Source organism: Haliotis rubra, unplaced genomic scaffold (assembly GCF_003918875.1).
Source record: "Haliotis rubra isolate DU_JTF1 unplaced genomic scaffold, ASM391887v1 Scf90, whole genome shotgun sequence".
Classification (NCBI taxonomy): Eukaryota; Metazoa; Mollusca; class Gastropoda; order Lepetellida; family Haliotidae; genus Haliotis; species Haliotis rubra.
The window spans coordinates 2,278,164-2,292,010 of record NW_025767635.1 but is presented as its reverse complement, the minus strand read 5'-3'; the positions used below and the strand labels follow the sequence as shown (position 1 = coordinate 2,292,010).

General features: G+C 43.9%; 1 protein-coding gene across 2 annotated transcripts in view; it reads right to left on the bottom strand.

Annotated features, from left to right (window-relative positions):
- Positions 1 to 4,857: 4,857 nt before the first annotated feature.
- Positions 4,858 to 13,847, bottom strand: part of LOC124263931 (collagen alpha-1(IX) chain-like) — a 163,678-nt gene continuing 154,688 nt past the window's right edge. For both annotated transcript variants that reach the window (XM_046698660.1, XM_046698661.1), the window contains 6 exons: positions 13,425 to 13,571; positions 12,850 to 12,904; positions 11,242 to 11,343; positions 7,237 to 7,326; positions 6,804 to 6,881; positions 4,858 to 6,683 (listed from right to left, as the gene is read on the bottom strand). In XM_046698660.1, the coding sequence (XP_046554616.1) occupies positions 6,490 to 6,683; positions 6,804 to 6,881; positions 7,237 to 7,326; positions 11,242 to 11,343; positions 12,850 to 12,904; positions 13,425 to 13,571 (666 nt within the window). In that variant the 3' untranslated portion in view covers positions 4,858 to 6,489. The remainder of the gene's footprint in view (positions 6,684 to 6,803; positions 6,882 to 7,236; positions 7,327 to 11,241; positions 11,344 to 12,849; positions 12,905 to 13,424; positions 13,572 to 13,847) is intronic.

Here is a 13,847-nt window from a genome sequence, read left to right as displayed (position 1 = left end):
TTTATGTTCTTACAAAAAGATGTATGTGTGTGTGTTACAGAAAACACAGCTGTTGACAACATTCATGGTGACATAGTGGGATCCTTCAGATAATGTTGTGCCAGGAATACTATGATACCCTTTCAGGATATGTGCTCAAAATACATCTCCGTACACTTGCTGGTCTTGTACCTGTGAAGGTCTGGGTTAGAATATTAATCTTCAGTAACCCATGCTTGTCGTAACAGGCGACTAACAGGATCGGGTGGTCAGACACATGTCATCGTATGTATCCCCATTACACAGATCGATGTTCATGCTATTGATCACTGGATTGTCTGGTCCAGACTCAATTATTTACAGACCGCCGCCATATACCTGGAATATTACTGAGTGCAGCGTAAAACTAAATTCACTCACTCCAGCAATAGGTGGAATGTTTCTGTCCCAGCAGACATTGGCGATATCTGTCTCAGAAAAGGGTTCCACAATCTGTGTCTCGTTGAACACTGGACAATCTTCACCTGCAGATGTTATGGGCAATTACTGACCCAGAAAACACTTGCCAATTTCAGTATCATCGGACATTGGACAATGTCATGTGTACTGAACGCTGACGTCAAATTATAATATCCTGTACGCACGTCTAAATTCATGCTTTGTAGGTGCAACTCAAGTCCTCGTGTTCAAATCTTAGAGTGTTATAATTACATCTCAAGTCGTCATGTATAGTACACATTTAAGTCAAGCTGTAAAATCCTTTTGGGACGAAACTTTGTAGCGCGTCCCTTCCCTACCCTAAAGCCACCCTGACACTTGCACGAATGTTGTCCCCGCACTGGTACGCAATTTTGCGTGCCAATGAGTAAATTTGGCGTAAACTGTTGTGAAGTGTGCATAAACTGTGTGGTGCTGCGTACCAGTGCACAAAGAAAAGTTTAAAATGTTAAAAAATTTTGGTACGCATAATCTTTGTGCCACTTGCGTGAACTAGTCATAAACATTGCGCAACTTACTCGCAAACACTGTGGGCGGTGCGTATCAAAGCGTGTCAGTTTCCGGCCTTGCGCGCATTGACATGCAGTGTCACACATTGGTCACGAACTGTGTGCGACATGGTCGCGACAGATTGCGGAAAGTTCACGCCTTATAACTTGTCATGAAGTAGGGCGGGACTTGTGTATTGTCACGACTTGTTCTCGTGGTCACGGCATGACTAGTTCCCGTATAGTTTGCGCACAGCACGAATAGTTTGTGCATGTCACGAAATTGGCAGTGCGTACATAAAAGCGTGCAAATCGCCAGTCCCAACATTCCTCAACTCGACAGGGAACAGTCAACAAAATGCCTGCCAGGAAGAAGAAGACAACCAGAGGAAGAGCAGTACCAGCAATGGACACAGAAGACTGGAAGAAGAGACCGGATAAGAAACAGAGAGAGATAGAGACAGAAGTTGCAGAGAGTGAGAGGGATATTTTCTCCAAATACCGGACTACAAATGGACGGATGAGGGAACTATGAAGCTGGTCGAATCTGTTAAGCAGCACCCCCAGCTGTTCGACAAGAAGCAGAAACATTGGCTGAATGTCACTGCAATAACCCAATTTTGGACATCAAAATGATATGGCACAGGCTTGTCATCATTAGGGGGGTGGAGCTGGTCCAGGCAGTCCGGCTCGGTTGTCCTCGACAGCTTTGTGCAAAGTACAGTTCTTCCATGTCCCTCCATCTGAAGCACCACCCTCTGCCCCAATATCAACATACAAGAACTTGTATAAAGCATTTACATGGGCCATGAGTACAATGCTGTGGAAGCCCTTGTAGTACTGATCCTGCTTTGGGTGGCTTCTTCATAGCAACGTGCTTTCTGTCCACAGCCCCCAGACAGCTGTGGTAGTTCCTTCAGCAACCTCCTTCCACTCCTCTTCAGTTTTGGAGCACCTGAGTACTTCGTCCCTGCAAACCTCAATGATGGCTTTGCAAACCTCTGGTAAGAACTTGCTGATTGTAGTGGCTTCAACTCTGAAGCTATACTGTAGACTTGCATAGGAATTACCAGTGGCTAGGAAGCGAAGAGTGATTGCCAGCTTGAGTCTCAGCGGTTCTCTCATGAATGTGGTTTTCTTCTCAAGATGAGGGGTTAACTTCTCCACCATGTCTTGGAACAAGTCGGGGGAAATTCTCAGGTTATTTCTGTAGCCTCTTTGGATCTTCCTTGTGGAGTTCACTTCATAATGTCCGAAGTGATGTATTATAGTCAACCATTCCCTCACTCACACTGTCCTTGTTTTCCTTTTTCTAGTTGGGGTTACGTTTTCTTCTTTGGCCTGCTCTTGCTGCATTTGCTGGTCTTCAAGAAGTAATAGTGCTGCACCTGCGAGATATAGACGCCTTTTCTTTTCCACAGGGGCTTGTAACGCTAAAAACTGCCATCAAGGTATATACTGTCACTGACGGGGTCATGGTACTATTTAAAAGCTTGTAACGCTAAAAACTGCCATCAAGGTATATACTGTCACTGACGGGGTCATAGTACTATATAAAAGCTTTTATAGTACTATGACCCCGTCAGTGACAGTATATACCTTGATGGCAGTTTTTAGCGTTACAAGCCCCTGTGTTCTTTTCTGCAATAAGAGCTTGTTCTCTAGTGTTCAACATCTTGTAGGTCCACAGCAATGAATGAAGCTGGGGGTGATGCCTGCTATTTATATAGCGTGGCGTCAAGCTGGACAAAGCGGGACCAAGTAATACAACGACTGCTCACGCATGCGCGAAGTGGTTGTGGCAATGCATGCCCATGCTGGAACTATGCGTATCGTGCGTACTATGCCGTACACTAGACGTAAACAATGCGCCAACAATACTTGACCTGGTCGTAAAATAAGTCATGCCATAGCCTGCCAATGCGTTCCAGTGAGCACCATTTTCGGTCACGCATTGCGTGCCAAGTACGTAACTTACGCGGAAACAGGACGCGAACAGTGCGCAAACTAGGCTTCACGCTTTCATGCGTACCATCTGAATTAGACGCATTGCCACGACGGATTGCGCGGCAGTTCGGGGATAAAATTCGTGCAAGTGTCAGGGTGGCTTAAAACTGATGGGAGGTTTGTTGATGCCTCCAATAATTTACCTTGTAAATATTGACTGAAGCACTCCAAAAATATAACTTTGGTTACGTGACCTGTGATGTCTTCACACCATGAACATGGTTGCTGGATGTTTTTTTTTTTACAGTGTAACCCGTATTAACAAATTTCGACATTTTGTTGTTTATTTGTCTTTGTGATGCTACCACCTCCGGTAGATACAATGTGTTTGGTAAAGTGATTGTGCAGTATTCCAGCTGTAACGCAGTGACCTGTTGGTTGGTTAATGCCGCAATGTGGCCTATAATGTGTCCACTACATGGATGCCATAAGCGGCGTTCAACCCTCAGCTAGCCGAGGACGTAGGGCTGTTGTAGGGTACGTGAACTTCATCTGGGTTACAGGGGACTATTTCCTGTTTAAATTACATGGTTTTTGTCATTATAGGAACCCAAACAGCCCTGCTCCATGACTGGAATATGTCTGCGTTCCATTTGACCAAAATTAGTTTAGATGAATGTATAAGATGTATTCCGCATTTAACATTGATCAGCATTAATGGTTGGAATGTATGCAATGGAAGATTTCAAAGTGGCTATGTCGCAAACGTTAAATATCTGGGAAACCTTTCTTCGGAATGTGGGAATTTTATTACGTTTTGAGGTTGAGTCCCATCCGGAATTGAAACCCACTCCAAATTGCCAGCACACAAAATCAGCTATCTAACGCACGCGGTCACCGAGACTTCCACGAAGAATGAAAGTCCGGCAGCTTTCCTGAAGCTGAATGTTATGCGTTAATACCTTTCACATACCGTGGTATGCACCCGTTTCTCGTTTGTTGTTAAAAAACCCATAGAACTATTTTTGAGTGGCTGTTGAAATGTTCAGGTTGTGTTTATTTGTGTGACAAAATGTAAATTATCAGATCTTATTCTTGAAATTTATGTTCAATTTGTGTTTGTATAGCCAGTTTAAATATTAGATCGTATCGCATTAACTTAGATAAAGGCTCTCTGGCACATCTTTTCTAGCATTGCGTGATTGTGTAAATAATGGAGTAGTCCATCACCCGGAGAGTTGCGTCTCTTTGCGGTGCAGTAAAATATACAATCGAGGTTACGAATCCCATATTCGTCCTCATTATGTTTCAAGGCTATTGCAGGAATCTTGCAATAGGAGTCGTGAAACCACACTCATTCGCTCTACGGTTTGGCCGTGCTCGTAGCCTTCACCAAAGTAAAAAGTCTCTTCATTGTGCTGTCTCACAATGATGAGTCGCCATTCAAATGAGCTCCGGTTGTAAGTCTCGTTACATCCAATTTACCCCCAGAGGAACTTGCAGTGTCCCCAGCAAATGGTGGGTGGGGGTAGGAATCTACGTCTCACTATATTCCACAGCTAGACAGCAGGTGACGGAGCGTCTCGTGACAGCAGGAGTTGTGACCCTACTCTCTCTCTCTCTGTGTGTGTGTGTGTGTGTGTGTGTGTGTGTGTGTGTAATACTTCAAGGAATATCGAGTGATCTGTATGTACGTGTGTGAATCTTAAGATAAACTACATCCATGAGATACGAATCTGTTATTTGGTAACCGGCAATATATTCTGTTTCATTCATTACCTTGTAATACAACCAGTGGTTTTAGAAGTTAAAAGTTGAAACCTTTGGTGCCTTAAGACCAGTGAATCATGTTGAGGTCCCTGTTACTGAACAAGTCACCCGGTTCTCTCCCAGACATGCAGGGAAGTATATATTTCACTAGCACAAACAACGCCGCAGGCTGTACAAGAAGTAAGTAATTTATTACCTAAAGAGATCTTATCTTCCAGTGGATGTAAATATACAAAACGAAAATCTAGAGCAGCTGTCACAAATACAATTTGCACTTACGTCTATGTTTGAATACATACTCTAAGATTAGCAGACTTTGAATACCTAAGGCCTGCTGTACTCTACAGAAGCGTGGCTAACGTGACGAGGTGGCAATATGAAGTAGCCTATGATAACAGTAGTTGTGTTTAAATTACACAATAAATGCTTTGAAATGTGCATACAAGTATTAACGAGATTTAACACAACAAGAAACACGCAAAGAATTCAAGAAAGAAATTCTAAGAATAAATTCAATGTATACAACGAATTATGGATAATTTACCTCGTTTCAGAATTATGTGATGTAAATTCTTTGGCAGTGTTTCTTTGGAAGTTCACAGGTGTTCTGATGTTCATGAGTAGTTGTCATGTAGCTAGTTGAAACAATATCACCCATATGCAAGTTTGGAAAATGCAGTTGTGAGGTCGTAAGGTGAGTGTCTTGAATACAATGTAACGTGTGAAGCCCTATCAGGGCCTTGGCGGCCACGATGGACACGTGACCGGAAGTCAGCAATAGAACAACTCCCAGTCTGTGTTATTGCCTCTTGATAGCAGTACGGAGGTAAAATGGTTCTGTGTAAGTTTCAGAAGGCCAAACGCGACCAATAGTTCAATAGCACCAAAGAAAACACATTGTCCAAAGCACGCACATAGTCTCAACTTGGCCTTCGCTCTCTAAATCTCCACACGAGTCATGAATGATAACTATCATGTGGTGTACAAACAACCAATCATATTGGACTGAATACCACCTGATATACGCTGAAACCAACCACGAGAGAGCTCTGTTCTGTACTATGACGTGTCTGTAATATATTGGATGAGGGCAGATGAAGATATCACATGATACGCCTGCAAGGCCTTCAGTGTATGGCGGGACCCAAACATGTCATCCGATCGTCACCAAATCGTCACGTGACACATGGCGGGATACTAAGATCCTGTCACTCTTTCTTGCTGATCCTCTAACACAGACACTTTGCTTGGATGGCATGAAGAAATGACATCATAAAAAGCTCCCAAAACATCTCAAACCTGCGTCAGCCTGTAGCGTAAATCGCAACAACTAAAGAAGGGGAGGTAACCCGTTTCGGGCCTACATGCAGGAGGACCACAACGGTAAACTGCTCACATACCCCGCAATGGCCGGAGCCTTATGCGGCAGAACATTACGATGTCGGGATACATGGCCAGTGGACCATCAGGTTTATATATAATCCAACAAATGGGGAGATCTATGCTATGGTGATGACTAGTGCAGGTAGAAAGGTCAGAAATATTTAATTATGCTTCAAATACAAGTTAGGAACACACTTGTTAGTGGAGAACACTTCACCTGAATACAGCGTCCAAGTGGTGGTGGTTTTGCATATGTATATACGAAGGTAGTATTGTGGAGGACAGACAAAGCGGGGGAATCTGAGGAAGAGGAGGAGGTGAGTCAGAGAGGGAGTATCAAATGAAATAAGGATGGAGAGAATCTAAGATAAATGGCTACAGGTGACGGGACATTTAAACCATTTTATCAGGGGGTTTGAAAGTTTTAAGGCCCCTTGATGTCATTTCTCGGCAGTCGGATGTATTCGGGTCCTGGTAGGGCGTAGTTGCAGTATTCACAGTATCCAGGGGGGCCTGGAGGACCCATGATACCACGGCGGCCGTGATGACCACCTATACCAGGAGGCCCCCTCTCGCCCGGCCGTCCCATAATCCCTTCGCCTGTCGGACCAGTAGGACCTGCGGGGTAAATTCAAATGGTGAGTGATAACTTTACAAAACAAATGGCACAAACCAGTGAAGTCAGTCTGCCGCTTGACCGGCATCACCTGTAAGTAAGTGTGTTTCCACGGGGCTCACCTGGCAGTCCCGGGGGACCTGGCTTTCCCTGCGTGCCGTGGCCGGTGGATCCTCGCTCTCCCTTTGGACCTCTATTGCCTGGAAAGCATAACACAAGAAAGTAAGTGCCTCACGTCGATCGAAACCGGTTGCCGGCTATCATACTTTACAGTTTGGTCTTCACAAAGTATTTTCGTTTCCAAACATTCCCAAAAGTTCCACAGGTAATATACATAGTCGAAATGTAAAATATTTACACAGGACCAGATATAGCTGGCGGAAGAGTGCGGCAGTCACACTCACCTAAAGCCTCGAGAATCCTACTGGCTGCAACACTTTGGCATTCACTCAAAGCCATTGAATCCCACAGGGTGCCAGGCTACACCAATATTGACACTCACCAACAGACCAGGGTACAGGTGGATGGTCACACTCACCCATTAGCCATACTCACCCATAGATCCGGGGGGCCCTGACGCGCCGGGAAGTCCTGGCATCCCCATAAATCCCCGTTCACCTGGGGGGCCCGGGGGACCGCGTTCTCCTGTAAACAGATACATGACAAATTCGGGTGTAGATGCACGTATTGATGACTCTATGGCATCATGATTTGTCATGATTTTTTATTATTATACTTTGCTGTTCATTTAATGGAGACTGACCCATTTGTACTGTAACTTCCTCATATCATCTACCCTGTTGTTCCTCAGTGACCATTAACCTACCCTGTTGTTCCTCAGTGACCATTAACATACCCTGTTGTTCCTTAGTGACCACTAACATACCTGTTGTTCCTCAGTGACCACTAACCTACCCTGTTGTTCCTTAGTGACCACTAACATATCCTGTTGTTCCTTAGTGACCATTAACCTACCCTGTTGTTCCTTAGTGACCACTAACATATCCTGTTGTTCCTCAGTGACCATTAACCTACCCTGTTGTTCCTTAGTGACCACTAACATACCCTGTTGTTCCTTAGTGACCATTAACCTACCCTGTTGTTCCTTATATCAGTGACCACTAACATACCCTGTTGTTCCTCAGTGACCACTAACCTACCCTGTTGTTCCTTAGTGACCACTAACATATCCTGTTGTTCCTCAGTGACCATTAACCTACCCTGTTGTTCCTCAGTGACCACTAACATACCCTGTTGATCCTCAGTGACCACTAACCTACCCTGTTGATCCTCAGTGACCACTAACATACCCTGTTGTTCCTTAGTGACCACTAAACTACCCTGTTGATCCTCAGTGACCATTTACCTTCCCTGTCGTTCCTTAGTGACCATTAACATACCCTGTTGATCCTCAGTGACCACTAACATACCCTGTTGATCCTCAGTGACCAGTAACCTACCCTGTTGATCCTCAGTGACCATTAACATACCCTGTTGATCCTCAGTGACCACTAACCTACCCTGTTGATCCTCAGTGACCACTAACATACCCTGTTGATCCTCAGTGACCACTAACCTACCCTGTTGTTCCTCAGTGACCACTAACATACCCTGTTGTTCCTTAGTGACCACTAACCTACCCTGTTGATCCTCAGTGACCATTTACCTACCCTGTCGTTCCTTAGTGACCATTAACATACCCTGTTGATCCTCAGTGACCACTAACATACCCTGTTGATCCTCAGTGACCACTAACATACCCTGTTGTTCCTTAGTGACCACTAACATACCCTGTTGTTCCTCAGTGACCACTAACCTACCCTGTTGTTCCTTAGTGACCACTCAGTTGTTCCTTAGTGGCCACTAACATACCCTGTTGTTCCTCAGTGACCACTAACCTACCCTGTTGTTCCTCAGTGACCACTAACCTACCCTGTTGTTCCTTAGTGACCATTAACCTACCCTGTTGTTCCTCAGTGACCATTAACCTACCCTGTTGTTCCTTAGTGACCACTAACATACCCTGTTGTTCCTCAGTGACCACTAACATACCCTGTTGATCCTCAGTGACCACTAACCTACCCTGTTGTTCCTCAGTGACCACTAACATACCCTGTTGATCCTCAGTGACCACTAACCTACCCTGTTGATCCTCAGTGACCACTAACATACCCTGTTGATCCTCAGTGACCACTAACCTGCCCTGTTGATCCTCAGTGACCACTAACATACCCTGTTGTTCCTTAGTGTCCATTTACCAACTCTTTTGTTCCTCAGTGACCACTAACATACCCTGTTGATCCTCAGTGACCATTAACCTACCCTGTTGTTCCTTAGTGACCATTAACCTACCCTGTTGTTCCTTAGTGACCATTAACCTACCCTGTTGTTCCTTAATTACCATTAACCTACCCTGTTGTTCCTCAGGGACCACTTACATACCCTGTTGTTCCTTAATGACCATTAACCTACCCTGTTGTTCCTTAGTGACCATTAACCTACCCTGTTGTTCCTCAGTGGCCACTAACATACCCTGTTGTTCCTTAATGACCATTAACCTACCCTGTTGTTCCTTAGTGACCATTAACCTACCCTGTTGTTCCTTAGTGACCATTAACCTACCCTGTTGTTCCTTAGTGACCATTAACCTACCCTGTTGTTCCTTAGTGGCCACTAACATACCCTGTTGTTCCTTAATGACCATTAACATACCCTGTTGTTCCTCAGTGACCATTAACCTACCCTGTTGTTCCTTAGTGACCATTAACCTACCCTGTTGTTCCTCAGTGACCATTAACCTACCCTGTTGTTCCTCAGTGACCACTAACATACCCTGTTGTTCCTTAATGACCATTAACCTACCCTGTAACCTACCCCTGTTGTTCCTCAGTGACCATTCCCTGTTGTTCCTCAGTGACCATTAACCTACCCTGTTGTTCCTTAGTGACCATTAACCTACCCCTGTTGTTCCTTAGTGACCATTAACCTACCCTGTTGTTCCTTAATTGACCATTAACCTACCCTGTTGTTCCTCAGGGACCACTTACATACCCTGTTGTTCCTTAATGACCATTAACCTACCCTGTTGTTCCTTAGTGACCATTAACCTACCCTGTTGTTCCTCAGTGGCCACTAACATACCCTGTTGTTCCTTAATGACCATTAACCTACCCTGTTGTTCCTCAGTGACCATTAACCTACCCTGTTGTTCCTTAGTGACCATTAACCTACCCTGTTGTTCCTTAGTGACCATTAACCTACCCTGTTGTTCCTTAGTGACCATTAACATACCCTGTTGTTCCTCAGTGACCATTAACCTACCCTGTTGTTCCTTAGTGACCATTAACCTACCCTGTTGTTCCTTAGTGGCCACTTACATACCCTGTTGTTCCTTAATGACCATTAACCTACCCTGTTGCTCCTTAGTGACCATTAACCTACCCTGTTGCTCCTTAGTGACCATTAACCTACCCTGTTGTTCCTTAGTGACCATTAACCTACCCTGTTGTTCCTTAGTGACCATTAACCTACCCTGTTGTTCCTTAGTGGCCACTAACATACCCTGTTGTTCCTCAGTGACCATTAACCTACCCTGTTGTTCCTTAGTGGCCACTAACATACCCTGTTGTTCCTTAATGACCACTAACATACCCTGTTGTTCCTTAGTGACCATTAACCTACCCTGTTGTTCCTTAGTGACCATTAACCTACCCTGTTGTTCCTCAGTGACCATTAACCTACCCTGTTGATCCTCAGTGACCACTAACCTACCCTGTTGTTCCTTAGTGACCACTAACATACCCTGTTGTTCCTTAGTGACCACTAACATACCCTGTTGTTCCTCAGTGACCATTAACCTACCCTGTTGTTCCTTAGTGGCCACTAACATACCCTGTTGTTCCTCAGTGACCATTAACCTACCCTGTTGTTCCTTAGTGGCCACTAACATACCCTGTTGTTCCTTAATGACCACTAACATACCCTGTTGTTCCTTAGTGACCATTAACCTACCCTGTTGTTCCTTAGTGACCATTAACCTACCCTGTTGTTCCTCAGTGACCATTAACCTACCCTGTTGATCCTCAGTGACCACTAACCTACCCTGTTGTTCCTTATATTAGTGACTACTAACATACCGTCAGATAACACTCAAACAGATCTCAGTCTGCCGTTACCTAGTGTTACCCAGGTTTCCGATAGGCATTCTAGATGAAGTGTACCTAAATGTGTACTAGCATACCCTGGTGTCCTCCTAAATGTGTACTAGCATACCCTGTTGTCCTCCTAAATGTGTACTAGCATACCCTGTTGTCCTCCTAAATGTGTACTAGCATACCCTGTTGTCCTCCTAAATGTGTACTAGCATACCCTGTTGTCCTCCTAAATTTGTACTAGCATACCCTGTTGTCCTCCTAAATGTGTACTAGCATACCCTGTTGTCCTCCTAAATGTGTACTAGCATACCCTGTTGTCCTCCTAAATGTGTACTAGCATACCCTTTTGTCCTCCTAAATGTGTACTAGCATACCCTGTTGTCCTCCTAAATGTGTACTAGCATACCCTGTTGTCCATAGGGTCCTGGTGGTCCTGGGCGTCCCTTCTTCCCTATTCCTGGTAGACCTGGTGGGCCTCTAAGGTCGGCAATCAGATCTTCTAGTTGGTCTACAACAAAACACGTTGCTATTGCCAGGAAAATGTGTTGTGTCATCCCGTGAGCTACAGAATCCAGCCTGAAAGTTTCTATATCATGGTGGCGCTACAGTCTGCAGATCATTAAACAATTTCTGTGGCAGTGTCACACACTTATCTGCTGACCACCAACTCAACTAGATGTATACTGACCATATCAACTAGATGTATACTGACCTTATCAACTACATGTATACTGACCATATCAACTAGATGTATACTGACCATATCAACTAGATGTATACTGACCATATCAACTAGATGTATACTGACCATATCAACTACAGTAGATGTATACTGACCATATCAACTACATGTATACTGACCATATCAACTAGGTGTATACTGACCATATCAACTAGGTGTATACTGACCATATCAACTAGATGTATACTGACCATATACTGACCATATCAGCTAGATGTATACTGACCATATCAACTACATGTATACTGACCATATCAACTAGATGTATACTGACCATATCAACTAGATGTATACTGACCATATCAACTAGATGTATACTGACCATATCAACTACATGTATACTGACCATATACTGACCATATCAACTCGGTGTATACTGACCATATCAACTAGATGTATACTGACCATATCAACTAGATGTATACTGACCATATCAACTAGATGAATACTAACCATATCAACTACATGTATACTGACCATATCAACTCGGTGTATAGTGACCATATCAACTAGATGTATACTGACCATATCAACTAGATGTATACTGACCATATCAACTAGATGTATACTGACCATATACTGACCATACTGACATCAACTAGATGTATACCTGACCATATCAACTACATGTATACTGACCATATCAACTAGATGTATACTGACCATATCAACTAGATGTATACTGACCATATCAACTAGATGTATACTGACCATATCAACTCGGTGTATACTGACCATATCAACTAGATGTATACTGACCATATCAACTAGATGTATACTGACCATATCAACTAGATGTATACTGACCATATCAACTCGGTGTATACTGACCATATCAACTAGATGTATACTGACCATATCAACTAGATGTATACTGACCATATCAACTACATGTATACTGACCATATCAACTAGATGTATACTGACCATATCAACTTGATGTATACTGACCATATCAACTCGGTGTATACTGACCATATCAACTAGATGTATACTGACCATATCAACTAGATGTATACTGACCATATCAACTAGATGTATACTGACCATATCAGCTAGATGTATACTGACCATATCAACTACATGTATACTGACCATATACTGACCATATCAACTCGGTGTATACTGACCATATCAGCTAAATGTATACTGACCATATCAACTCGGTGTATACTGACCATATCAACGCCGTTTTACTAAATACGAAGAATGCTCATCCCTCAACATGTGATCACGCTAGCGTTGTATGATGGCTAGACAGGTAATACTCGCCTCTCAGTACCATGCTGCATAGTTCCCGCATCTCCGTCTCAGATATACTGCGGCCCTGCAGGATTCAAAGTTCCACATGACAACTCGGAGACAACCCATGCCACAAGTGGGGAAAGGAAAGCTCAGTAAACTAGTATACTTCTCACACATAGCTCCTTGATCAGGTTTCTCCCAAACTCGACATAGTTTCTGTTTGTTTGTTGTTTACGTCCATACTCAGCAATATTCCAGCTAAAAGGTGGATGGTCTGTAAATAATCGAGCATGGACCAGAAAATCCAGTGATCAACAGTATGAGCATCGATCTACGCAATTGGGATACGATGACATGTGTCATCCTGTTAGTCGCCTCTTACGACAAACATAGGTCTTCTAACCCGGATCTTCATGTGTGCATATTTCCTGATGACGTTGATACATGGCTACGATAGTGCACGTTTAGTTAAAAATGACATGAAGTGTTATCCTTACGGGCGACACACACATGGACACAAAGCTCCATATAATGTACACCCTGTTGCCTACTGTTTCATGCAATCCACGATGCCAAGCAAACGAGTGAGTGATCTCCCTTACCGGAAGTCCCGGCATTCCCGGCATTCCTGACTGTCCTCGAAGTCCTCTTGGCCCTGGGGGTCCCGGGGGTCCGGACAAACCTGGAACCCCAGACTGTCCCTGCGCTCCCTGGGGACCTCTCTCTCCTTGGGCGCCGCGTTCACCGGGCTGTGGGATAATGGAGAATATATCGACTGAGTTTACTCCATCCCTGTTGTCAACCACGTTACATGTTTTTAAGGATGGCCTGATGTGTGCCACACAGGTTTGAACATATAGAATATTATAAGAAGGAGCCTAGAGATTCTCTTCAGAAAGCGTGGTAATCAATACGTATATGCCACATAGTCTGGGTATGTACAGACCAGGTTCATACCATATGTTTGCCATTTTACAGAGCCAGGTCTTGACCACTTTATGAATATCAATTGATAATTGTTTACC